General features: G+C 48.7%; 1 protein-coding gene across 1 annotated transcript in view; it reads left to right on the forward strand.

The window, feature by feature from the left end:
- The window catches only part of ttn.1 (titin, tandem duplicate 1), a 156,179-nt gene that overhangs the window by 2,163 nt on the left and 128,247 nt on the right, over positions 1-25,769 (forward strand). Inside the window, 33 exon segments of the mRNA XM_086052164.1 lie at positions 1-88; positions 875-1,078; positions 1,511-1,798; positions 2,522-2,616; positions 2,741-2,961; positions 3,414-3,573; positions 4,341-4,403; positions 4,476-4,737; positions 5,306-5,360; positions 5,436-5,636; positions 6,349-6,491; positions 7,079-7,221; positions 8,078-8,305; positions 8,774-9,015; positions 10,136-10,380; positions 10,478-10,642; positions 10,718-10,886; positions 11,297-12,993; positions 14,526-14,807; positions 15,118-15,384; positions 16,062-16,334; positions 16,439-16,702; positions 17,508-17,768; positions 17,856-18,116; positions 18,649-18,912; positions 20,069-20,329; positions 21,386-21,646; positions 22,816-23,076; positions 23,285-23,426; positions 23,500-23,668; positions 24,211-24,442; positions 24,708-24,992; positions 25,432-25,545. The exon segment at positions 1-88 is cut by the window's left edge and continues 32 nt beyond it. Of these exon segments, the coding sequence (XP_085908290.1) occupies positions 1-88; positions 875-1,078; positions 1,511-1,798; positions 2,522-2,616; positions 2,741-2,961; positions 3,414-3,573; positions 4,341-4,403; positions 4,476-4,737; positions 5,306-5,360; positions 5,436-5,636; positions 6,349-6,491; positions 7,079-7,221; positions 8,078-8,305; positions 8,774-9,015; positions 10,136-10,380; positions 10,478-10,642; positions 10,718-10,886; positions 11,297-12,993; positions 14,526-14,807; positions 15,118-15,384; positions 16,062-16,334; positions 16,439-16,702; positions 17,508-17,768; positions 17,856-18,116; positions 18,649-18,912; positions 20,069-20,329; positions 21,386-21,646; positions 22,816-23,076; positions 23,285-23,426; positions 23,500-23,668; positions 24,211-24,442; positions 24,708-24,992; positions 25,432-25,545 (8,266 nt within the window).

Raw genomic sequence — 25,769 nt, forward strand, 5'->3', positions numbered from 1 at the left:
TCGACACAGGCGCCAACTTTCACGCAGCCTCTGCAGAGCGTGGTGGCACTAGAGGGTAGTGCCGCCTTGTTCCAGGCGCAAGTCAGCGGTATGACCCGTCCGTCCCCAGCCGTACCCGTGACCCGATGGAATTTTTACAGAGGGCTTCTCAAACCTTTGAGAAATACTTGGCCCTTCAAGTGGCCGCCCCTATAGTGGCCAACGTTCGAATGCACTTGGCCGGTCGGCCCAAGCCCTCATGTACAATTGGACCCAAACACTCCCGGCTGCATTTAAATACTTTTGCAAAGTTCACAAAACATTCTTCATTGTATTGAAACACACCCTGAAAGTTACTTAAATACCCGTACAGCCACAGGTACTCCTGGATGTACTCAAATGCTTCCTGTAAGTTACCGAAAAGCTGTGAAATATGACTTCAGGAAAATAAACACGATACTTTAGGATTCAAAATGTATTTCACTTCAAAACACTTTGTACCTGAATAAGCGAAAGCCTTCTAAATGATGAAATGCAGAAGTATCCTACTCCAAAGTTACATTCACCTGAACTTTACGTGACAAATGCACTGCACTGGATTTGGAAAAACGAAAACTAGAAGCCATTTCGAAATAATGCACGGTTAATAGATTTAATCCAGTTATTCATACTTGTGATGCATAGTCGCATCATTCTAAATGAATTGTTGTTTCAATTGGCCAGAAGGGGACACATCATGACAAAATCAGACAAAGCAACCTGGACACAAATGCTCAGCAGGCTTCAATGCATTTCAACAAATTAAAACAAAGCAGATTTGATGCAAACACAGCCTCAGAAGCAGCTTTTCAAGTTACGAAGCGCCACCTGAGTCCAGTTGCCATCTTCCCTCCAGGCGCTCCGGTTCCCGAGGTGTCGTGGTTTCGCGACGGCCAGGTTCTGTCTGCCGCTGCGTTGCCCGGCGTTCAGATCTCGTTCAGCGACGGCCACGCTGTTCTGAGCATCGATGCCGTCAACGCCGCGCACAGCGGGAGGTTTTCTGTCCGGGCCACCAATGGTGCCGGACAGGCCACCAGCACCGCCGAACTCGTCGTTACAGGTGAGAGCTAGTCCAGACCCGGTCCTCATCCCCTTCAAGACCTCAGGTGCTCTTAAGCCACCTCTGATCTAGTCGACGTTCCCTTCCCATTCCCCATCAAAACGTCAGATGGTCTTTAACCCTCTGACTGAGTAGACGTCCTTGTCAAGGCCTCAGTTAGCCATTAACGCCTCTGACTCACGTGATGTCCCTTTCAAGACCTTGGGTAGTCTTTTCTCCTCCTCATCTCCTTCAAGACCTCAGCTGGTCTTGAAGTCCTCTCACTGACTCAACGTCCCCTCTAATACGCAAGGTAGTTTTGAACCCCTATTCCCCTTCGGTCCTCAGGTAGACACAAATCTTTTAAAGCCACCTGCTGCAGGGATGTTGGTGAGACCCGTGCAGATCGAACTGAAGTGCAGCATTTGAAATGTTAATTTTGTCCCTGTGCAGCGGAGACGTCGCCTCCCAGTTTCCTTCAGAGACTCCAGAGCTCGACGGTGCGGCAGGGCAGTCAGGTGAGACTCGGTGTGCGAGTCACCGGAATCCCGCCGCCCGCCGTCATGTTCTACCGAGAGGGAGCCGAGATCCAGAGCTCGGCCGACTTCACCATCGTCCAGGACGGAGACTCGTACAGTTTGCTGATCGCCGAGGCCTTCCCGGAAGACTCCGGGACGTACTCTGTGTTGGCCAGCAACAGCAGCGGCCGAGCCACGTCCACCGCCGAGCTGCTGGTTCACGGTGAGCGTCTGCGATGTTGCTCTGTGCTGCGTTCAGCTCAGCATCTGTTCAAAATGGGAAAACTAACACTACTCCCCAAAAATGTTTGCGATATCGGGCTTGGGTGTGAAATGTCAGGGTCAACCTAAATGCACTGCAACCATTCTAGGCGAACCTCATCTGATCTGTGAACTTTTGTTTAGCAGTTGAATCTTTCAGTACAGTACAAGTGTTGAACAGGTGGACGTCTTTGGAAATGTTTATGGATCTATCATCACCTGTTGTAAACTTTGTCGCTCATCTCCTCCTTGGCAGATGGCAAGTTTAGCCAAAACTCCTGAAACAGTTGGGAGCAAGTTTAGAGAAGGTCAAATGAAATTCACCTGTAAAGCTTGAAGTGCATCTTAAATCCATCCTGAAATTTCCCGATATGGCAAACTTTTTGGAAGTGGCTAGCAGGTCTTCCTAGCCGTTCTGAGTCAAATCTCGGCTCTGGCCTTCCTTTGCAAGGCTCACATTCTCCTCAATTTGTGCCCTGTGATTGGTTGGTGACCAGTTTGGGCTGGTCCTCGCCTCTCACTCAAAGTCAGCTGGGACGGATTCCAATGAGAACAAGCGCGATAGAAAGATTCAAAGTGCAATCAAATGTGGAGACCTCTACTCGAACCACTTTGGTATTTGGAAGTACGCAACAGGAACCGTCGGGCTAGCTTTTCAACTTTCGACTATTTTGTGGACATGCAGGCGAAGAAGTCGTCCCGGCCAAGAAAACCAAGACCCTGATTTCCAGTTCAAAGGTTTCCGGCTCGCAGATGAGTCGTCAGACCGGAGTGGAGCAGGTACAGAAACTCATTCCACTTTCCGGTCCAGCTTCTGTGTCTTTCTGCCTTTCACTCAGTTGCTCCCAAATCAGAAAGTGGCTTCTCTTTTCATTTTGTGTCAATGCCACTCGCTTCCCCCCAGAGGACGGAGGCCAGTTTTCAGAGCATGGCCACCATGGAGATGCAGGTTGAGGGCGCGGAGGTGATGGAGCTCCTGGCCCACAAAAGCATGCCCAGAGTGGCTCCCAAACCCCCAAGCTTGTCACCCACTCAGCCGTCGGCCGTTGGCAGTTTGACGGCGGGGCGACAGCAGTCACCTTCGCCTGTCAGACACGTCCAAGCGCCCGCGTCCACACCCGGCAGGTAAGATTCATAGGTTATAGGCATAAAGGCTTCCGGGGTTAAAGCTGATGTTGCCGACCTTAAACAATCCAAGAGCCAGGGCGTAACATGAAGCCTTCATCTCAAAATACGTGTATTCGTTATGTTGTAATAGTACGATCAACTTCAAAGTGCATTTGAAAGGCGAAAGAACTCTTCTCAATTGAAATGGTATCGTCATGACTCCTTTTTTCGAAAGTGACAGAGTCGTAGCTAAAGCCTGAAAGAGCCACAGGCCCCTAGATTACGAAAATTGTTTCCTGATAAGAAGACCAGGGGTCGCCGTCTTTCATTATGCGAGGGTCAGCTGCCGACTTGAATTTGTTGATTGTCCAGTTTGACCTGGTTGGGTGGCATCGCTGTGTGCTCAGCGGGTTGAAAGTTCTGCCTTTGGGCGAATGTGGGACTCATTGGAGCGCGACTCTGCCTATCAGGGCCGTCGTGTCCCCGATGGGCACCGTGCAGGTGGGCGGCGGCAGCAGTTCTGATGTCCTTCCCCCCTGGAAGCAGGCGGGCTTCCTGAGCGAGGCTGGCTACAGCGGCAAAGCCCGGCCGGACCAGGACCAGGAACAGCAGCTCATCCGCATCACGCAGGTGACGGAAACATTGACCATACACCGCATGTCTCGAGCTCATCTCACTTTGGCAGGAGTTGAGGCGGCGTTTTGGAGGAAAGCTGCACGACTGGCGGATGGCTAGGGCAAAGGCCGCCTCTCCATTCTTAGGCTTTGAGTTCAACAACAGAAAAGGAGTCGGGCCACAGCTTCATGGTCCGCTTGGGCCCGTCTGGCCCGGCATGTTGTTGTCAAAGCTTTTGAGTATTTGTTGATCAAAGTCGCTAAGTGACATTGCCATCGTCCTTCTTGTCACAGGATACGTAGCAGAGCCACCTGCAGTTGGTTAGGGCTGATATCGAGACACCGTAGAAAAGCATCGTTTTTTCTCCTCCCGCATGACATGTTAAAGTCTTAAAAGACAGTTCATTCTTTGAAAAGACAGTCTTCCTTCGTGGCGACGAAGACGATTTAGGCAGAGGGAGGAAGAAAAGCTACCTAATTGACTGTCACTTTACACTCAAAGCAATGGTATGAATATGAAAACCATAGAACCCAAAGAAGCTCTTCTTTGATAATTATTGTGCGAGTGATTGCTTGCCCCTCTTTGAAGTAAGCCATTTTCCTGATTGGTGTGAAAATGCGTGATGTCGCCAGTCATCTGTTGATGTCGTCACCTCGTGAGCCCCTCTCCGCTCCTCTGCCACCCACCTCCACGTTTACGCTTGGTCAAAGTTCAATGCCGAGTTGTTTGCTGCGTTGAAGAAGTGGACTCAGAGTGTTGCATTTATTTGTCTCACCGTCCAGGTGGTGGAAGAAGCTGCCGCAACTCCCCCCAGTGACAGTGTGGTCCCGCCCGTCTTGCTTTCTGTGAGTCAGACACTCGTCAGTGTGGGGTGCTTGAAGTTGGGAGTGCGCTAAATGTGTTGGGTTCTTTGTCAGGCTTTGAAGGACACAAATGTGAGCGAAGGCGAGTGTGTGTTGCTGGAGTGCCAAATCAGCGGCCAGCCGGCCCCCGTGGTCATGTGGTTCCGAGAGGACTACAAGATTGAGAGCTCCGCGGACTTCCAGATCAGTTACGAGCGAGACGGCTGCGCCCGTTTATTGATCCGCGAGGCCTTCGCCGAGGACAGCGGCCGCTTCACCTGCACCGCCACCAACGAGGCGGGAACCCTCAGCACCTCCTGCTACCTGCTTGTCCGGGGTCAGTGCGTCCACAGTGGAGTCGGTTCACACCCGTTCGCAGGCTTGACATTTCATGGCCTTCAAATATGACCTCCCAGATCGCAATGGGCAAAAAAAATAATAAAAAATGATCAGGACCCTGCATGGGCTGATCTGCATGTACTATTCAAGTCTGGACAAAGACAAGAAGTAGTGGGAAAACCCCCCCAAATTAAATCTTTCATTGCTCAGTCAGTGAAGATGGTGAGCTTGAGCAAGCAAGGTGCTGAGTTTTGGCTGGGGATGACAAGGTGTTGCGCTCTGCTCAAGTACGTGAAATTGATGTCTGATTGTTACGAGTCATGTATGCAGCTGGCCGGCCCGTGCTCCAGGACGAATCTGTCTTCAGGGAGACAAACGTGCACCTTCAACCGTGAACAAAAATATTTGTCAAGCCACATAGAGATTTTCAAGTGTTGTGCAGGGACGTCTTCCCGGTAACGCGCTCAGGCTTGCAGGGCTTTTGTCAACAAGAAAAGAAGCCCCCAAAAGTAATCGGCGAGGTGCTACTTTGATTTCTCGGTTCTCATGCTGACTTTGACTTTCAGTGTCTGAAGACGTGGAGGGCAGAGAGGATGTCGCAGAGGAACCTGAAGAGAAACCGTGAGTTGGTGGCCACCAGCTTTCTTGGATGTCAAGCGCCTCCGTCTGCTGACGCGCACGCAAATGTTTTTGCAGAGTCTCTGAAGAAGAAACTTTGTCCCATGTGAGCGCGGTTGAGTCTGAGTCCTGCGCCGTGGCTCCTTTCTTCGTCAAGACTCCCGGCGTCCAGAAGCTGGTCGAGGGAGCAAGTGTTGTCTTTGAATGCCAAGTCGGGGGAAGCCCCAGGCCGCACATCACCTGGAAGAAGAGCGGCATCCCGCTCACCAGCGGATATAGGTTTGCCATCGCTCTTTAAGCAGAAGGCCGTGTTGGATTTGACGACCGTTGTGGAGAATAAACACACAGAAAAAAGTCAATAATACGCTTCTCATTTTAGATTCCATTTCAATTTTTTTTCAATTTTTTTTTTTACATTTTTAATTAACAATCAGTTCTTGTCCTTTGTCTAAAATATTCGTTCCTTTTCTTTCCATTTGAAATCTAATTTGTTTGCAGTCTGCAGGTTGTAAAACAACCTCAGGAAGGAATTGTGAAAAGGATTTTCTCAGTAGCAGCTTTGGTCTTAAATGACAAATTGAACAGGCCTTCTCCTCCTTACACTCATGAAATCAGGTGTCAGCAAACGTTTGGAATGTGACAACTACAGCACTTCATGAGACAGGCTACCAGTTATATACACACTTCTGTAAAACACATTTGCTCCAGTTATTTGGAGGTAAATCATCTCATTTAGAAATACAGTATAGTTGAATCTGGTCACCATAAAGCCAACATGTACAATTTGATGTCAACAATACATTTTTGCTAAATTTAGAGAGCTGGAGTTGGGAAATGACAACATGGAGCAAAAACTCCAGCCACGGGAACTTTAATTCCAATTGCATGAACACAACAAAAACGCTTGAAGGAGGAGGTTGACACAAAGCGTCCAGCAGCATGGCGCCCTCACGGTCACTGTGGCTGTGACAAGATGGCAACTGTCTTGCAGATACAAAGTTGCCTACCAGAAGGAGAGCGGCGTGTGCCACCTGCTCATCTCGATGACCTTTGCTGACGACGCTGGAGAATATTGCGTCTTTGCCCGGAACCAGCTCGGAGAGGCGTCCGCCAGCGCCAGGCTACTGGAGGAAGGTCGGTCTGTCCGACGGCCAAAGCATGTTGGCGTTAGCCCGCAAAGGTTGACTTTGGCCAACTGGATTCTTCTGGTTTGTTGTCTAAAAGGCTCCTTGGCTTCTCAATTTGTAGGTGTGGATTTTTCCTATTTATGTCTGTGCTGGAGCTGGTCACAAAAGGCTTCAGATTGTTGAGGTTGTTCTATTATTGGCTGGCAAACGCGTTTTTTTTGAATACCGAGCTGCCTGCTGGTAGAATGGCTCCTAGGTGGCCACCTTACCCTTGGCGGGAGCCAATCTTTGCTTAGCTGAAAGCAAACCACCAAGACAAAGTCATGGCATCAGGCTCCTCCGCTGCCTTTCTAGTTTCTTCCAACTCCACCCCTTTTGTGACCACCCTACCCAGTGACAAAAATAGGAAGAGCCCCTCTCAAATGTTCAACCGAAAAGAACGAAACGTTTTCAAGCAACCCGTTGGCTCCAGTGTCATCCATTCAACCTTTGGCAATGAGCATGAGCTGGATGAGTGACCGTCCACACGGACAATATCCGTCGGCCATGCTGGCCTTGGTCGCAACTGCAGCTTGTGAAATGTCTCCCCTTCAGATGAATATGAAGCCTATGTGAAGAAACAGGAGGTGAGTTCCAAGACGGGAATACAAGCGCCGGTGCAGCATCCCCTGGTCGGAGACGTTGCCCCCACCATGACCATAATGGACAAGATGACCACCACCGTTATCTCCGGACAGGTAAGAGGGTCCACTTGTCATTTGCATCGGCAGCAACTCAAGTACTTTCCTAGAGTACAAAGTCGAGTAATTCTAACCTATTGAAAATGCAATTTGCCTCCCGGCTACTGCTTTTTTTTGGTGGTGGTGGTGGTGGTGGTGGGGGGGGGGGGTTGGCCAAGCCGTTATGGTTTTCATTGCATGCCAAATGTCGTTGACAACGTTCTGCTGGAGTTTGGGGACACTTGACGCTGGCTAGCCATCTTTAGTCTTACCTTGACTTCATGCTGGATTCTGTCAAACTGTGTTGTCTTTTGCCAGTCTAAAGACCTTCAGCTACTGGCATTCAAAAATTCTGAAAACAAATAAAACCATCCAGTGGTTGGTGAGGTGTATTTTTTTGCTAATGAGCCTGCAATATTAGCAAAGTCATGGGCAGTCATTTGGATGGCACAAAAGCTCAAGTCAGTGCTAGCGAGCTTTCGTTTTTGGTCAGTATGAGGACTAAAAGTTTATAAAGGAAGCAAAATCATAGGTGTACAAAAGACTTTTTTTTCTTTTCCATTAGGCCAAGTTCAAAGCAGAAACTCTATACATATAACTGACAGTAAAACCAATTGTGCTTTTTACTGAAGTACATTTCTCATTGTACTTCTTGACTCGTATTGAAGTAAAAGAGTTGAATCGGCACTTAATTTTTAAAATATAACTTGATTAAACAAGTATCTGCGCTGTACTACTTCAGCACAGCAGATGAGTACTTTTGTCCCAGTGAAAGGCCTCTGCGTAAAATGAAGGCAACCAGAATGGCAGTTGATCTCAGACATCCTTCTATGCATCCCCTCACTGTCTTGTTTTTCTCCATTTTGGCACTCAGGATTTCCACCTGTCCCTCATTGAGCAGCGCATCATGCAGGAGATCGAGCTGAGCATCCTGAGAATCACTTACGGAGAGCTGCTGGCCGAGGACGGCGAGCAGACGGTGAGGGCCGCAGACGGCGGGGACGTGCCGCCCACCTTCGACACACTGGTGAAGAACTACCGCGTAGTCGAGGGAATGGGCGTCACCTTCCACTGCAGGATGCTCGGAGTGCCGCTGCCCAAGGTGAGCGCGCTTCAAGAGCGACGTGACAACATCTGCCCAAATTCGCAGTCTGCTTGCTTTGGCCACTTCAACAATGAGTACAACGCAGGAAGAATTGTGGAAATGTGATGATGGGTTAAGAGAAGTCCAGTTTATTGTGGCTCCAAAGTCTCCCTTTTGGGGAAAGTTTTTGCCCGACATTGCCTGTGAAAATTGGGGACAAAAATGTCAAATGAGAGTAAGTCAGTTTAAAAATGTCATTTTCATAGATTTCAATGGCCAAAATGTACACTTGGATATTTTTTTGAAAGTGGCAAATGACAAAATCTGTCTCTTGGTAACTTGTATTACATTTGCATGAGCACAGATGGAAAAAAAAAAAAAAAAAAAAAGGAAGCAAGGTGGACACAAATGTTGACGGTAGATCCCGGAGGATTAAGATGTGATCCGCGGATAACATGTCAAAGAGGACGTGATGTGTTTTGACAGATCGCTTGGTTCAAAGATGGTCAGCGTATTGGCGCCGGCGGGCGCTACCAGGTGGAGGTTCTTCAGGACGGACATGCCAGTCTGCGACTGGCTGTGGTCCTGCCCGAGGATGAGGGCGTGTACAGCGCCTTGGCCAGCAACGTGAAGGGAAACGCCGTCAGTTCCGGCAAGCTCTATGTGGAACCTTCCGGCAGTGTGTCGCCCCGCTCGTACACGCCGCAGCCGGCCACGCAGAGGATCCGGTACGCTCACGCTAACATGAACTAAATGTGCAAGCGAGAGGGCAGTCCAGCATTAATGCCGCCTTAACACATGTGCAAGGTTTGCTTTTCCTGAGCCCATGTCATTTCCAGAACAATGCTGATTTTTGATGAGGTGCCGAGATGGGGGGTGGGGAGTGGGGGGGGGACGTGTAGGTGAATCGAAGGTCAGCTGCCAGCGGGGTTGTTTTCAAACCTTGCTTTGAGCATTCATCAACTTTCCCAGTCTTTGTTACCCCTCTCCCACCTTTTTGGAAAGCAAGAGAATATTTACTAAAAAACAAAGCCAAACAATACCGTTCGACAGTTTGAACATGAAATATCCTGTCTTTGTTGTGTAGTCAACTGAATATCGGTTGAAAATGCTTTGCCAATTGTTTTCTGTTTTTATTCATGTTTAACACAACTTCGCAACTTCATTGGAATTGGGATTTGTACTTTGGCCTCTTGGCACCAGGGGACAAAGTTGAATTTAGTTGAGTAGTTTCGTTTAGGGAAAAGTAGTCTTGTTGCATCCATAGGCAACTACAAATTCTTATAGGGGAGCATCAATTACCTTTGAGGATATTGGCGGCCAGGTGCTGTCCTGAGACACATCTGCATCCGGCCAGTCTGCAATCTTTATTGACTTCAAATAAGAAGTCAAACATGTAGGACCTTCGTTTTGAAAGCCATGCTTTTGTTTTGACGTGCACAGTGAGCAAGATCTGCTACTTGACTTCTTCAGAGTTGCCACCATAGAAATTTAGCGACTTTTCCCACTGCTCCAGCAACCGTTTGAAATCAAAGCAAAAATCACAAGGTGACAATGCTGAAGCGATCCTCATGTTAGCAAGATTATCATTTCTTGCACAGTGGAGGAAGAAGGGAATTTTCCTCACTTATGCTTAGCAAGTATCAACTAAGAAAGATGAATATAGGTCTGCAGTTTGTGCACATATTGTCAGCACACTTTAAAATTGAGTGATAATATAAAAATGTGATCAATAGATGGATGTGCAATATCTTTGAGGCCCACCAGAAATCCTGTCAAGGTGTCGAAAGGCGTTTGAGTTTGATGCTCTCTATGGCATCCTTTCAAGTGTGTTTTGTTGTTGTGAAGGTCCACGTCTCCTCGTTCGCTGAGCCGCTCACCCGCCCCTTCCCTCAGTCGGTCTCCCAGTCGTTCTCCCGGGCGTTCTCCGGTCCGAAGGCTCGATGACACGCACGAGGCTCAACTGGAGAAACTCTACAAGCCCGTCTTTGTAGTGAAGCCCGTCTCGTGTCAATGCTCCGAAGGGCAAACTGCCAGATTTGACCTGAAGGTGGTCGGTAGACCCATGCCGGACACCTACTGGTTCCACAATGGTGCGTATTAAAGAGCTCAAAGGTTGTTCATATCACGCTGGCTGTCGCAGTTCTGTTGACGAGGTCTTCGACTTGCCGTGTGTGTGCGGTTGCACAGGACAACAAGTGGTCAGCGACTACACCCACAAGATCGTGATTAAAGAGGACGGTACTCAGTCCCTGATCATCACCCCAGCCATGCCGCATGACTCCGGCGAATGGACGGTGGTCTCTCAGAACAGGGCTGGACGCTCATCCATCTCGGTCACGCTCACTGTCGATGGTAAAAATAGCTCGTCTGTCGCTAGTTGCGGATGTTGTTGATGCTTCCGTTTTTCATTTTCTGTTTGTTTTCCAGCCAAAGAAACTTTGGTGCGTCCGCAGTTCACAGATAGGCTGAGGAACATTAGCGTGAAGCAAGGAACTCTGGTTGAACTAGCAGTCAGAGCCATCGGAAACCCCTTGCCCGACATTGTCTGGCTCAAAAATAGCGACATTGTCACGCCTCACAAGCATCCACATATCAAGTATGCTCCATGTTACTCCCCGAAACTATTGTTGCTGTGCTTTCAATTGTAGTGTACAAGCATGTACAGTCTTCACAAAAAGCTTGCGACATTGGGCTTTGGAGTGACATTTCAAGTCAACTAAAATGCACTATAACAGGAATTTTGCCCTTCAGCTCCGTGCTGTCCAACAGCAAGATGTGCAAAAGGCATTCAAATATTCAAGTTGACCATGTTACATTCAGAAAGTTTACACAAGGTCAAAACACGTTCACCTATAAAAGTTTGTAAAAGTAATTTCATCCCAAACTCAAATATCCCACACTTTTTGTGAGTAGCGTAAGTTCCATGACCAGAGAACGTACGCAACTGACTGTTTCCCAAATGATTCCAAAGAAAAAAAGTGCCTTGACCTGACAATTGTGTTCCAGGATTGAAGGAAGCGGAGGAGAAGCAACATTCCAGATCCCATCTGCATCAGGTTCAGACAGTGCGTGGTACACAGCCACAGCCATCAACAAAGCTGGCCGAGACACCACCCGTTGCAGAGTCAACGTTGAGATGGACTACGCTGAACCTCCACCAGAGAGGAAGCTCATTATTCCCAAAGGAACCTACAAGGCCAAGGAGATCGCCCCCCCAGAGCTGGAGCCCCTGCATCTCCGCTACGGTCAAGAGCAGTGGGAGGACGGTGACCTTTACGACAAAGAGAAGCAGCAGAAACCGCAATTCAAGAAGAAACTGACCTCCGTTCGAATGAAGAAGTTCGGCCCCGCTCACTTTGAGTGCAGGCTGACCCCGATCGGCGACCCCACCATGGCGGTGGATTGGCTCCACGATGGCAAGCCCTTGGAGGCCGCCAACCGGCTACGCATGGTCAATGAATTTGGCTACTGCAGTCTGGACTACGAGGTCGCGTACGCGCGGGACAGTGGCGTCATCACCTGCAGAGCCACCAACAAGTTCGGAGTGGACCAGAACTCGGCCACCCTGATCGTGAAAGACGAGAAGGGTCTGGTCGAGGAGAGCCAGCTGCCTGAGGGAAGGATAGGCATGCACAGAATCGAAGAGATGGAGCGCACGGCTCATGAGGGTGGACCCACAGGTGTGGGTGCCGATGAGGAGACAGAAAAGACCAAACCCGAAATTGTCCTGCTTCCTGAGCCGGCTCGAGTGCTGCAAGGTGACATTGCCCGATTCCGCTGCAGAGTGACCGGTTACCCTGTGCCCAAGGTCAACTGGTACCTCAATGGACAGCTTATCCGCAAAAGCAAGCGCTACAGACTACGTTACGATGGCATCTACTACCTGGAGATCGTTGACATCAAGTCTTACGATTCAGGTGAGGTCAGGGTGGTCGCGGACAACAACCTAGGCTCTACTGAGCACACAGTTAAACTGGAGATTCAGCAGAGGGAAGACTTCAGGACACATCTTCGCCGGGCTCCTGAGCCCAAAGCAGCCGAGATTCCATCGGAACCTGGAAGAACTCCATTTGAGGTGGTGAAGGTGGAGCAAGCCTCAGAAGACAGTCAGCAGAAAGAGATCATCAAGCTCAAGAAAGCACAGAGGATTGTTCATGAAAAAGCCACTGAGGAATCGGAGGAGTTGAGGAGCAAGTTCAAGCGCAGGACAGAAGAGGGCTATTACGAATCCATCACGGCCGTGGAACTCAAGTCTCGTAAGAGAGACGAATCCTATGAGGATCTTCTGAGGAAGACAAAGGAAGACCTCCTTCATCGAGCCAAGGAGAAGGAGGAGGAAGAGAAGAAAAAAGAGGAAGAGCGAGGCAAAATCACTGCCAAACCACTCAAGCCAGAAAGGGTCAAGCTCTCAGCAAGCATGGAAGCTCCCAAAATCCTGGAGCGTATCTCAAGTCAGACAGCGGCGCGAGGGGACGAAGTCAAGTTCAGAGTCCGGGTCGTCGGCAAACCAGAACCTGAATGCCAATGGTTCAAGAACGGTGTTCTACTGGAGAAGACTGAGCGGCTTTATTGGTTCTGGCCCGAAGACCACGTATGTGAGCTGGTGATCAGAGACGTCCGAGCGGAAGACTCGGCTAGCGTCATGGTCAAAGCCGTCAACTCTGCCGGCGAGACCTCCAGTCACGCTTTCCTCCTGGTGCAAGGTAATAATTAGATCTTTTTGAGACATATTCTTGCTCAGCAACTGAAATGAAATGCACAAAATCGTCTTGGGGGCAGCATTGCCCCGTGGGGCGTCATGGGCCCGGCCCTTGTGACCATGTCGATGTGTCCTTGAGCAAGTAGTTAGTTTTGAAGCGCTTGGAGTGCCTTGCAGGTAGAAAAGCGCTGTACAAGTGAAAGCCCACCACCAACATCCAAAGGCCTGATTTACTCAGATCACAAAAAGAGGGCGCTAAATTGCGTTTTGATTCTTAGATCTTATTAATGGGCATGTTGTGCCTGATTTACTAAGACTGTAGGGCAATTGGCAACAGGTATATAAGTGGTGGAGACTGTTTTATTTACAGTAAATGAGGGTTTTGCTCTATAAGAGGAAGTCAACCCAAACACATTTTTTCAAGAATATGTTCTATTCAGGCCCACTAGTTGAAACAAGGCAATATGATTAATGTGAAATATGAATCAAGCAGCATAATCCACCCAGTTTTTAGCCATCTCCGGGGGGCGGCCATTTTGTCATTTCTGTCGACTGAAAATGACATCACCGACCCTCAGGGCTCGGATAATGACCAATCGCGGCTCACCTGTTTTCTGAAGCCGAGCTATGATTGGTCGTTATCTGAGCCCTGCGGGTCGGTGATGTCCTTTTCAGTCGCCAGAAGTGACAAAATCGCCGCCCCCAGTGATGGCTAAAAATTGGTGCATTTTGCTGCTTAACTAATATTCCACAAACACAATATTAATCAGAATGCTGTGTTTCAACTAGTGGGCCTGCATAGAACAAATTAAAAAATGTATGTTTGGCTTGACTTCCGCTAAAAGGTAGCTCATGGTGAAAGCCATTTTCACCATGGAACATCTCGTATAGGAGAGCACTACAGAAACAAAATGAAACTTAAAGTGATGGAATTAGAAGTGTCAGTGAAAAGGGTAAACAAAGTTACCGAGTTACAGAAATGCTATTTATGAGTGCGATCATTTTTAGGGAAGTCAGCAAGAACTTAAAAGCCATGTTTTGTTTGATGGGACATCTCACCTGAAAATCTCTGAAGGAGGCCAACTCCAATTGCCACAATATACTGAAGTGCAAGTGCAGAGCTTTGTCACAGTTGATATGGGAAGAATCCCGACTGGGACTGGCCAAGAATTCAGCCCTAGGATTGCGCACTAGTTCCCAAATTGCATTGCTGCACTTTACGTCTCCACCCTTTTTGTCTGGCATTTCAAAAATTGTATTCCATGATTTGTAAGAGATCCGTTCTCTCTGTGGCCTCTGGCTCTGCCTCCTCCTCGGCCACAATTGCCGCAGTCATGGTTACGCCCAGCGGTGCCGGCTTGCACCTGCCTTTCTGACGTAATCAGCCACCACCGCAATACACCTCGGGTTTGATGCTGAATTGATCTATTTGCCTATACCACTCCCAGTCTGTTTTTGCTGATGCGAACCTTTGGTAAATCGGTTGCCAAGTATTTTTCCTCCCAAGACACACGGCTTCTGTTTTGGGTGCTGCAGCAAAACAAGTAATCACCTTCACACAGAAGTTGGACGACATCAACGCCAAGGAGAAAGACACCATGGCCACGTTTGAGTGCGAAACCAACGAACCCTTCACCAAGGTCAAATGGTTGAAGGACAACACAGAGATCCTTTCTGGAGACAAGTTCAGGATGCACTCAGACAGGAAAGTCCACTTCTTGTCTGTGCTCATGCTGGAAATGAAAGACGCCGCCGAATATTCCTGCATGCTCGTAGACGACGAACTCGTCAGAACTGTCGCCAAGCTGAATGTTGAAGGTGGGTTGAATCAATGAAAGTTACCGCATACTGCAGGCTATCTCACTAACGTTTTTGTAACTATGGGATTTGGTCTTTTCATGGGACGACGCTGAAAAAAATGACACTTTGTGACAATGTCAAGGGGTCAGTGCCCAGCTCGGATAACAGTGCCAATTTCCTGTCCCCTCATCATGGGGTTTCATGTTGTCCCATGAAAAGACAGAATCAATGATTTACAAAAAATGTGAGCGGTGCGCTCACTTTTGTGCATTAGTATGGAGCTAGATACTGTAGATGGATGGCACACAAGTATGATTGGCACCAACAGGAGCCCCGTTGGAGATCCTGAGACCCCTTGAGAGCGCAGAGGTGCCGGAGACCTACTCTGGAGAGTTTGAGTGCGAGGTTTCCCGCGAGGATGCCGATGGTGCGTGGTTCTTTGGAAACAAGCGATTGTCCCCAAGCAACAAGCATGTCATCTCATCGCGGCGCGGCCGTCACAGCCTGTCCGTCAAAGACGTCAACAAGGCCGACCAGGGACAATACTCCTTCGCAGTGGGTGACTTGAAGACGCATGCTTCGCTGAAGATGAAATGTGAGTCCAGGAGATGTTGTTCTGACCTTTTCTTTCTCTTTCTTATTTTGGTTTGCACTTTTCACACTTTTACCGTCGCAAATACATGCTGTACCAGCCAAAAGAAAAGCTTTGAATGATTTCCCCTCTTTGTTGGCATTCGGCTTCTTCCACATTTTTGAACCGATTCAAACCATTTCCACGTCCAAATAGTCACACAATTCGGGACATCTTGGGGACTACTACTTTTCGATGATTCCCAAATTCCCCAGTTTTGCCAATTCCCAAATTAAGACATTTGCCACATTTGTCTCTTCTTTCTACATTCCCTGACTGATCCCAAGCATTCCAACTTCAAAATATTAATCTCACTTGGGACGACTTGGCATTTCTCAAATTGCCAAAGGCTAACAATAGAATTACCAAATAGAGTGATATTTGACACTTTCCTTATTTCCCTTCTGGACTGTTCCAACTTCAAGTCTCACATTCTTCATTTCAACAATTTTGTTCCGTCCACAGCATTTCAGGTCAGCTTTCAGCTCTTCAGCATTCATGCGCAATGGCTATACAAAAGGCATTCTTGAGGATCCTGTACAAATTACACGATATAGAATAACTGTGCCATTCTTTGCTGACTCTGGGATGAATAATGTTTCATGAAACTGAAACTGACTGGTGCGTGTTTCCTGTTGCAGTCCGCCCGGTGACCCTGATGCAGCCTCTCGCTGATCTGACGGTCTGCGAGGGGGACATTGCTCAGATGGAGGTCAAGTTCTCTCAGGGGAACGTTGAAGGTACCTGGATGAAGGACGGACAAGCTGTAACCGTCTCGGAGCGGGTGCACGTGGTTATCGACAAACAGATCCACAAACTCCTAATTGAGGACACCAGGAAGGACGACTTTGGCATTTACTCCTTTGCAGTTCCCGCTCAGGGGATCTCCACCACTGCAAAGCTGAATATCCGCAGTAAGCAGTGTGCTAAACGATTGCGAACGGTGCTGCAGTCTGGGTTGACTGCAGTTCTTCATTTGCTTTGCCAAATAATGCACAAATTGTATCTTGCATCGTAGCTATTGCCATCCTGATCCCACTGAAGGACACGAGTGCTGTTGAAGGCACCAAGACCGTTCTGGAGGCCAAGATCTCGGCTCAGGACATCAGCTCGGTCAAGTGGTACCACAACGACAAAACGGTGATGCCCAGTGACCGGGTCCAGATCGTGGCCAAGGGAGCCAAGCAGCGCCTTGTCTTCAGTAGGACCTTTGCCTCAGACGAAGGACACTACAAGCTGGTGGTTGGCCGGGCCGACACCACCTGCAAGTTGTCCGTGCATAGTAAGTCGCACAAATGAGCAAAGAAGCTCATACTCATTGACGCAATTGTTTTGACGTTTGGTCTTTGTCAGGCAAATCGACATTTCATTACGTTAATTCATGAATTGAAGTACCGCGATTTTGTAGTGCAAGTCAACCCCCATTTATCAGTGGGATATCTTCCTGAGCCAAACACAATAAAAAGCCGCAATAGTGACCTTCTTATCAAACTTCCCCCCAAACTGTCCCCCTGAACAAGGAACTTGGACAGAGGGGTCAAATGTGGCGTTCAAAACAAGAGCCCTAGCTGTAGCAACCTTGTCAATGAAAAACTGCAGGAATTTGTCGCACATTTCAGGGGACGAGTCCATGCAAGTCGGTTGACGGGGCTTGAGTACAGAGTCGATTGTTTTAAATAGGACACGTGGATTTTGGCAATTCGCCTGAATCAGACATGACAAATGGTCTCTCTTGGACTCCTTCACCTTTTTCTGGTAACGACGCCAGCAGTTCTTTAGGATTTGATAAGAGACCTGCACCCTGTCTTTTTTCCACCTGCGTTCAGCTCTGCGGCATTCTTGTTAAGCTGGGGCCCTTCTCTGCTTCTCTTTATGATGATGAATCCCTTCCAGTGCTGCCTGGCATGTTGTGGCACAGCGTGGTAGTGGTACTACACTGGGTGCCGGTCTGGTCCAGTCTGTGCCTGTCGCTTGAACAAAAGCCAGCTGTAATAGGCACCAGCTCACCTGTGACCCCAATGAGAAGCACTGTAGAAAATAGATGGACAATAGTGATGTCTCAACTCTGGACTGTTTGGTGTGTGCAGCCGTCCGAATTGTGGTTCCGATGAAGGACAAGACTTGCGCAGAGTCGGAGAACGTGACTTTTGAAGTGGAAGTGTCTCACCCCGGCATTGACGCCTTCTGGACTTTCAAGAGGCAGCCGCTCAAAGCGGGAAGCAAATACAAGATGGAGTCCAAGAACACATTGCACACTCTGACAGTCCTAAATGCTATGAAGGACGAAGAGGGCGAGTACACCTTTGCTGCCGGCGAGAAGACATGCTCCGCTTTGCTTACCGTCTCAGGTATGATGGACATGTGTGGAAGCTGGGTTGGGTTGTAAATTGGCAATTGTTCATGTGGTGGAGCTGATGGTGATCTCCTCTCACCAGGGGGTGCTATCAAGAAGCCTCTTCAGGACTTGGTGGTAGCCGACTCACAGACGGCCGAGCTGGTGTGTGAGGTGGCCAACCCGTCCGTGGAAGGCAAGTGGCTGAAAGACGGCCAACCCGTGGACTTGAACGAGAACGTCCTGAGCCAGGTGAACGGCTGCGTCAGATGCCTCGTTATCGTCAACACCAAAGCCAGTGACGTCGGAGAGTACGCCTACCAAATTGCAAGCTCCAAGACCTCGGCCAATCTCAAAGTCGAAGGTAACCCTAACCCTGGATGGATGGATGGATAGACAGATAGTAGGGTTGCAACAAAACCAGTTTGAATCTGAAAATCTGTTTTGATTTACAAGATGTGTGTATCGAATCGAAACAAACTGAATCATTACACTTTAAAATATTTTACATGTCCAATTGTCTTTTATTGGAGAGATGCACATCCCAGATAGATAGATAGATAGATAGATAGATAGAGCTTAGAGTCTAAGCAAGGGCCGGTGTCCTGCCCGTTTTCCATTCCTCTCTGCTGCAACACACCTGGTTCAAATGATCATATAATCAGCAAGTTCTGCAGAAGCTGGATAATGATCGTGATCGTTGAATCAGGTGAGTTGCAGCAGGGTGACAGAAAACATGCAGGATACTAGCCCTCCGTAACGGTAATTGCCCACCCGTGGCTTAGACCTACTAATTGACAGGTAGCAACCCGATTCAAGGAGGTTAGCTTAGGCCAGGAAAGCTGACATCTGGTCCAGTCCGGTGCTGGTCGAAAACCTCTCTGTTTCTTCCACAGCCGTGAAGGTGAGGAAGACTCTAAAGAACCTGAATGTGGTCCAGACACAAGACGCCGTGTTCAGTCTGGAGCTGACCCACGGAAATGTAAGGGGAGCACAATGGATCAAGAATGGAGTGGAGATCAAGCAAAACGACAAATACCAGATCAGCGTCAGCGGCACTGTGCACACCTTGAAGATCAACAACTGCAGCGCACACGACGAGTCTGTTTATTCTTTCAAGTTGGGCAAACTGTCAGCCAACGGCAGGTTGAACGTTGAAAGTAAGCACTTGTCACTTGGTCTGCTTTTGGGAAGTGACATCTGCATGTCGGACAATTTGTCATGACATCAGAAGGCAAAGCGTTCTGCGATGGTTCCCAGTCTGTCCCTTTAGAAGCGGTTTCTACGTCTCGCCATTTTCTCTGATCAACTATCAGTTGGCAAGACTGCCTAGTGGCTTAGTAAGCCACCTCTAAAGGGACTGACTGGGAGCCGAACCTCATCATAAATTTGAGCTTTAGCCTAGCTGAGTACACGACAGTGCGCTATCCATTTGAGCATCAAAAGAGCATGTCTATGCCATTAATCCTAGCAACAGAAAAGTCAGTACGCTGGCCAGTCCCGCAATGATCTGTGAACTCGGTCTCAATTTCCATCATGTATGCTTTTGAATCTGCTTACCTGCGGCTGTACCTGTAACTTGTAAGTTACAAATAATGAACGCAGGTAACGTCCACAAGATGTGAGCCACTTGTTGAGTGAAGGATCCGACCCAGAAATCAATTTAGAATGCTAAACCATACATGTATAGCCAGTCTCTTACTATTTATTTTCAGAGGGCCGATGCCCAGGTCTGAAAATAAATAGCAAAACCCACCTGCACTTGGCCCACATACCTTAACTTTGCGTTCCCTCGCAAAGATTTGTGTTTCCTCGCAAAGTTTCCGTTCCCTTGCAAAGACTGCTAGATAACGCAATGTTTTTTCTGCAAGTGAACGTTTTTTCTTCTTCTTTTCTTTTTTTTTTTATATGGCCCACTAAAGGACCGTCATTCACTGATGTATGTGGGCCAAGATCCGGTGGGTTGTGCGGCCTATCACTGGGCCACACCAATCTGGGATGTGTCGTTGTGTGCTTGGGCAAGACACTTAGCCCACTTTGCCTCCAGTGCCACACACACTGGCGTAGGGCTGGCTGGGTGTGAATGTTTGGTGGTGTTCGGAGGGGTCATCGGTGCACACTGGCAGCCGCGCCTCCGTCAGCCTGCCCCAGGGCAGCAGCTGTGGCTCCACATGTAATTGCCCACCAGTGTCAATGAGCGCATGAATAATGGATCCATTGTAAAGCGTCTTTGAGTGTCCAGAAAAGTGTCGTATAAATCTGATGCATTACTATTGTGGTGAAATATCCCTGTGGTCACAACAAATGTTCTGACAGCCATCAAGATCGTGAAGAAGCCTAAGGATGTAACGTCGCTCCTGGGAGCCACTGCCGTTTTTGAGCTGGCCATCTCAGAGGACGACGTTCCAGTCCGCTGGCTGTTCAACAACTTGGAGCTGCAGGCCAATGAACACTACAGGATGACCTCTGAGAAGAAGACACACAAACTGCTGGTCCAGGATGTGAACAGCAGCAAAGTGGGGGAGTACACGGCAGTGGTCGGTCATCTGCGCTGCAGCGCTCGCCTCACCGTCGAGTGTAAGCAGCCGTGCCGCCGTGAAATATGCTCAACACCCGTGTGGAGGTTAAGCCCACCTTTGAAGCCAATGAGATGCTATGCCGCTCTTTGTCTTCATCTTTGATGACTTAAGAGTCCCAGACGCCAGTTGAACACGTGCACTATGTATTTATTTTCTCCCACTCTGTCGGCGGCATAATTTAGCCCGCATCACCCACAAATACCACAGGCTCCACCTCCAAGCAGAGAACTAGCAAAGTTTGGACACTGAAGCGGCTTCACGCAACACGCCACTGAACATTTATTGTCCTTCATTCGATTAGGCACAGTGTAGAAACAGTCATGGCACAAATATCAATCGCAGCTGAATCCCTGCAAAAAAGTTAGTTAGTCCATTATGTGGTTGCATCATGGACGGAAACCTCGCCAAAATTGATGTGCACACACTGAAAATGTTGGAATGAGTCTCTCAATATTTACCATATGAGTCACGTCGAAAGTGTTGCCTCAGCGACAACCAACATTAACGTCACTTAATGTACAAAAAGTGTGAGTCGAAATGTATGTATGTGCACATAAAGATGACGTCTCCCGCCTGGCTTGGGAAAATCTCTGTGGATAAAGTGGCAAAGTAGAGGGAGTCTGGGCTTTCCCTGCTTAAGCTGCTGCCGCCGCATCCCACCTCACGGAGGCGGGAGAGGAGGATGACCTTAGTGCAGGGGTCTTCAATCCTGTTCCCCGAGGGCCGGTGTCCTACCTGTTTTACATCTGTTCCTGCTGCAACACACACCTGATTCAAATGATCAGGATCGACCTTTGGTAAATATCTGTAGCAGGGAGAGATGGAAAACAGGCAGGACACCGGCCCTCGGGGAAGAGGATTGAAGACTCCTGCCTTAGTGTGTCAACGAATCAACTCTGGTTGGGCATCACAGTGGCTGCGATACAGTGGCGACGTGAACGTTGAAGTGCGATATAACACGCAAACACTTCATGTTCGGTTTGGATACAATCCAAACATCATGTTCGACTTCTCAGTTGGCATCAGCAGTTAACCTTTGGCCTTTGCTCCACAGCTCTTCGCGTGACCAAAGCCCTGAAGAGCGCCTCGGTGGCCGAGACCCAGGTGGCCACCTTGGAGTGCGAAGTGTCCCACTTCAACTTGCCGTCCACCTGGCTGAAAAACGGCATGGAAATAGAGATGAGTGAGAAGTTCCACATGCTGGTGCAGGGCAAACTCCACCAGCTGAAGATCATCAACGCCAACAGGGACGATGCGGCCGAGTACACTTTTGTGTGCGCCAACGACCGCGTGTCCGCCACGCTCACTGTCAGCCGTAAGTTGGGTACCGTTTTTTTTGTGGTCCTCAATCATTATGCAATGAGTCAAGGTGCATGTTTGAAGTGAAAACTGAGAAGACAACTCCTCCAAAAATGTGCCATTGTTTTGGAGCAAACAAACACACTTGCAAAAATGAACATTTGTTCTTTTCTTGTGGCAAATGCCATGAGCAATCTGAAATATCTTCACAAAAATTATTGCAATTTCAACAATATCATGAAGAGTTTCATTTGCACACGAGGAACGATATACTGTACACCAGTATAGATATACACCACTTCTAAAAGAAACTTGATGCAATCTAGAAATCTTTTTCAGTTGACCTGGAAGTCTTGACAACCTCAACTGGCTCAAGTGTGCCCTTTTCAGAAAGAGGTTGCTGTTCGTCCCCCTGCCTTGTAGATGTCCGTCCGTCCATCCGTTCACTGTCTCAACCTCTCCTCTGGGTGGGCTGGATCCTATCCCAGCTGTCTTTGGGCAGTAGGCGGGGCGTACACCCTGAACTGGTTACCAGACAATCGCAGGGCACACAAAGACAAACGAGCATTCGCACTCACAGTCACACCAAGGGACAATTGAGAGCGTTCAATTAACCTACCATGCATGTTTTTGGAATGTGGGAGGAAACCAGAGTACCCAGAGAAAACTCACGCAGGCACGTGGAGAACATGCAAACTCTTCTGTGCTGCGAGGCTGATGTGCTAACCATGCCGCTCGCCTTATAGACGTAGACAACGACATTTTCCTGAGTTTTGGCAGTACGTGAAAGAACATCACATGCTTCCACCAAAGCAACCTCTTTTGGACGGAAGCTGCTGTCACTCTCTTGCAATATTTGTACAGGAGGTATCTATTTTCACACAGTGTTTGGGATGAAGTCACCTTGCTGTGCTGGTGAAACTGGGCATCTTTTCAATATCAAGCGTCAAATCCTGAGTAGCAGCCAATTTCACGTCATTGAAGTGGTTGTCAGCGCACTTTCCGGTGGACAAAATCATTAACTTTTCTCGAAAAATGGCAGTTGATATTTTCTCTATCCCACCTGGCTGGGTCGGACACCCTGACGGCCAAACCTGACAGCTGTGGGCTAGAAGACAAGCCGTGAAAGCTACTGGTGATTTCTTCAAAAGGCATTTATTTGTCTTTGTTTTTTGCCTTTTTCAGCCATCCTCATCTCGACCATGCTTCAGGACATCAATGCTCAGGAGAAGGACACGGTCACGTTTGAGGTAAACGTCAACTACGATGGAATCTCCTACAAATGGCTGAAGAACGGCATGGAGATCCGCTCCAGCGACAGATGCCAGGCTCGCTGCAAACAGCAAACGCACACACTGAGCATCAGGAACGTTCACTTCGGAGACAGCGGCGAGTACGCCTTTGTGGCGGGACAGTCGGTCACCGCCGCTAAGCTCTACGTGGAGGGTAAGCCAAACACGCTTTCACACCGACCGACCGGGTGGACGGACGGACGGACGGACAGACACAGCAAGCCGCAGACAAACCCACACGGACGAACAAATGGACCGACACGAGTGACTGCTGGACCGGACAGACGGCGACTTCAATGCTCCGTCAAGGGAAAAAGATTGAGGTTGCCTAACTGAAAGTTGACTTTGTTTTCTGGTGTCAGCTCGTGTGGTTGAATTCAGCAAACACTTGAAGGACTTGAAGATCACAGAGAAGAAGAGAGCAACTTTTGAATGTGAACTTTCCGAAGCAAACATCGAGGTGATGTGGATGAAGGACGGTCAGGAGTTGGAGCCGTCTGACAGGTAGCTCAGCGCAACTTTTCCCCTGCAACCACAAAAGGGCAGAAAAGTCAAGTGAAAAAAAATGATCCTGCAGATACAAGATGACCTCCGAGACGTTTGTGCACCGCCTAGTTTTGCCATCCGTCCGTCTTTCTGACTCCGGAGAGTACACGGCCGTGGCCGGGTCCAGCGTGTCCAAGGGGAACCTGGCGGTGGAGGGACGGGACATCAAGATCTCGGAGCCTGCCAGTAAAAACGTGATTGTGAGTCCATCTCGTCGTCTCCAAGGGATGTTGGGGTTACTTGAAAGCGATAGAGAGACCATATACGTTTCCACACACCTTAAACCGGAGCTGCCACTAACGATTTTTGTAATAATCCATTCATCATTGATTAACCAATAAATCAGATACAAAAAATGAGTGGCAATCTACTCGTTCAAAAACAGGACATGAGTTAGAAAAAACACAAATTGATGATGATTCACTTAATGGTTCTGGTCTGTCGGAAAATGGGAAAAAAAATTGCCAATTGTTTTTTCAAAGTCAAAGCAGATGCTTGAAAAGGTCTTCTTTTGAAAGTGCGCGGATATATTCAGTCGGATTTCACGGAGGACTCGAGAAATCAGGCTAAATGTACTGTTAAGAGGCTGAATTTCTGAAGTTCTGAATTTCTGAATTCATTAAAACCACACTTTGACATCAAGAAAAAACTGCAAAGGAAAGTAGTCCTCGAAATCAAATCTTCACTGCACTTTATCCCTAATTTGCCAGAAAACTCGTCATTTTCCGCTGACTTGTTTCAGGTTGTCGAGAGACAAAGAGCCACGTTGGAGTTCGAAGTGAACGAGGACGACGTGGAAGGTCGCTGGCTGCAGAACGGGACGGAGATCCAGCTGTCGGGGGACCGGCGCTTCAGTTACGTCACTATCAGGAAGCTCCACCGCCTCACCGTGGCCGAAACCTACAGCAGCGACGCCGGCCAGTACACCTTTGTTGCTGGAAAGAACAGCAGCAGCGTCACACTTCACGTGCGACGTAAGCTCATCTCCTGAAATTGAAGCTGATATTTTGGACGATTGCCAGCCGGCCGACCCCTTTCAGACCTGTTTATTGGGACAAATCCACTCTTAACACACCTCAGACAGAAGGCTTGTCTTCTGGGACAATCTTGGAAGGCGAAGGATCGTCGGTGGTTTGACATCCTCCTTTGAGAAGGGGAAAAAAATTGGAACACAAACAGCCCGGTTGTCTTGAGGTGTGTCGCCCGCCTAATAGTCCTCCCACCTTTGTCTCTCCCCAGTCCCCGAACCTCCTCAGCTGGTGCGGCCCATGCAGGCCCAGACGGTGACATCGGGCAAATCGGTTCGCTTCTCGGTGCGGGTGAGTGGGCTCCCACGACCTCAGGTGACCTGGTACCGGGGCTCCCAGGCTCTGAGCAACAGCGCCACCTGCAAGTTCCTGCACGACGAAGACGAGCACACGCTGCTGCTGCTGGAGGTTTTCCCGGAGGACGCTGCTGTCTACAGCTGCGAGGTCAAAAATGATTTTGGGGAGGCCACCAGCTCCGCGTCACTCAATGTGGAAGGTTGGTTCAGCGTCCGGACTCTTGGCACCAGCGCACGTGATGTTGTTGTGACTTCAACATTCAGACAACTTTATCGATCCCGCTTAGGTAATTCATTTGGAATTGCGTCCAAAACGCAAACACTTAATAGGACAAGGTCACGGGAGACCTGGGGAAAATGGCTTATGGGCCAGGTTGCAACAAAGAAATGATGAAGTTAAGTCCAATTGGAAAAAATTGCCTTGGGAAAGATGAATAGAAAAGCTTTCCATTTCAAACGAGTGGTGTCGGTGTTGCACAGCCCAATGGCGGAACATAACAATCAGACACTCCAATCAGGAATTGAGGGTTAAGGTTAGGGTTGGTCCGGGAACACCGCAGAGCAAAAAGGACAATTGGCTTGCGATCAGCAGTTGAGCGGACACCCATTTGAAGGGCTTTTGTTTTTCTTGTCTTGCAGTAGCTGAAGAAAGCGCACGCCGGGCACCTGCTCCGGTCCTGCTTTCTCCCATGAGAGACATCCTGGTGACAGTGGGACACCCAGCCCAGCTGGAGTGCGCCGTCTCTGGGGAAGGTAAGACATGCAATTTCGGTCAGCTCCATTTTGCACCATCTGCTCAGAGCGGCTTTGAGTTGATGGAAGAGTCACACTCACAGTCACGACTGAAGTGAAGCAAGAATGACAAAAACAACTTCAATATAAAAGGAAAGTCGCAAAACATCTGAAAAAAAACAAAGGGAGACGTAAGCAGCCACAGGGACAAAGAATGAAAGCACACACAAAGCGATTGGAGGCAT

This window comes from Filicampus tigris, chromosome 14, assembly GCF_054856515.1.
Source record: "Filicampus tigris isolate MCC_2025a chromosome 14, RoL_Ftig_1.0, whole genome shotgun sequence".
NCBI lineage: Eukaryota > Metazoa > Chordata > Actinopteri > Syngnathiformes > Syngnathidae > Filicampus > Filicampus tigris.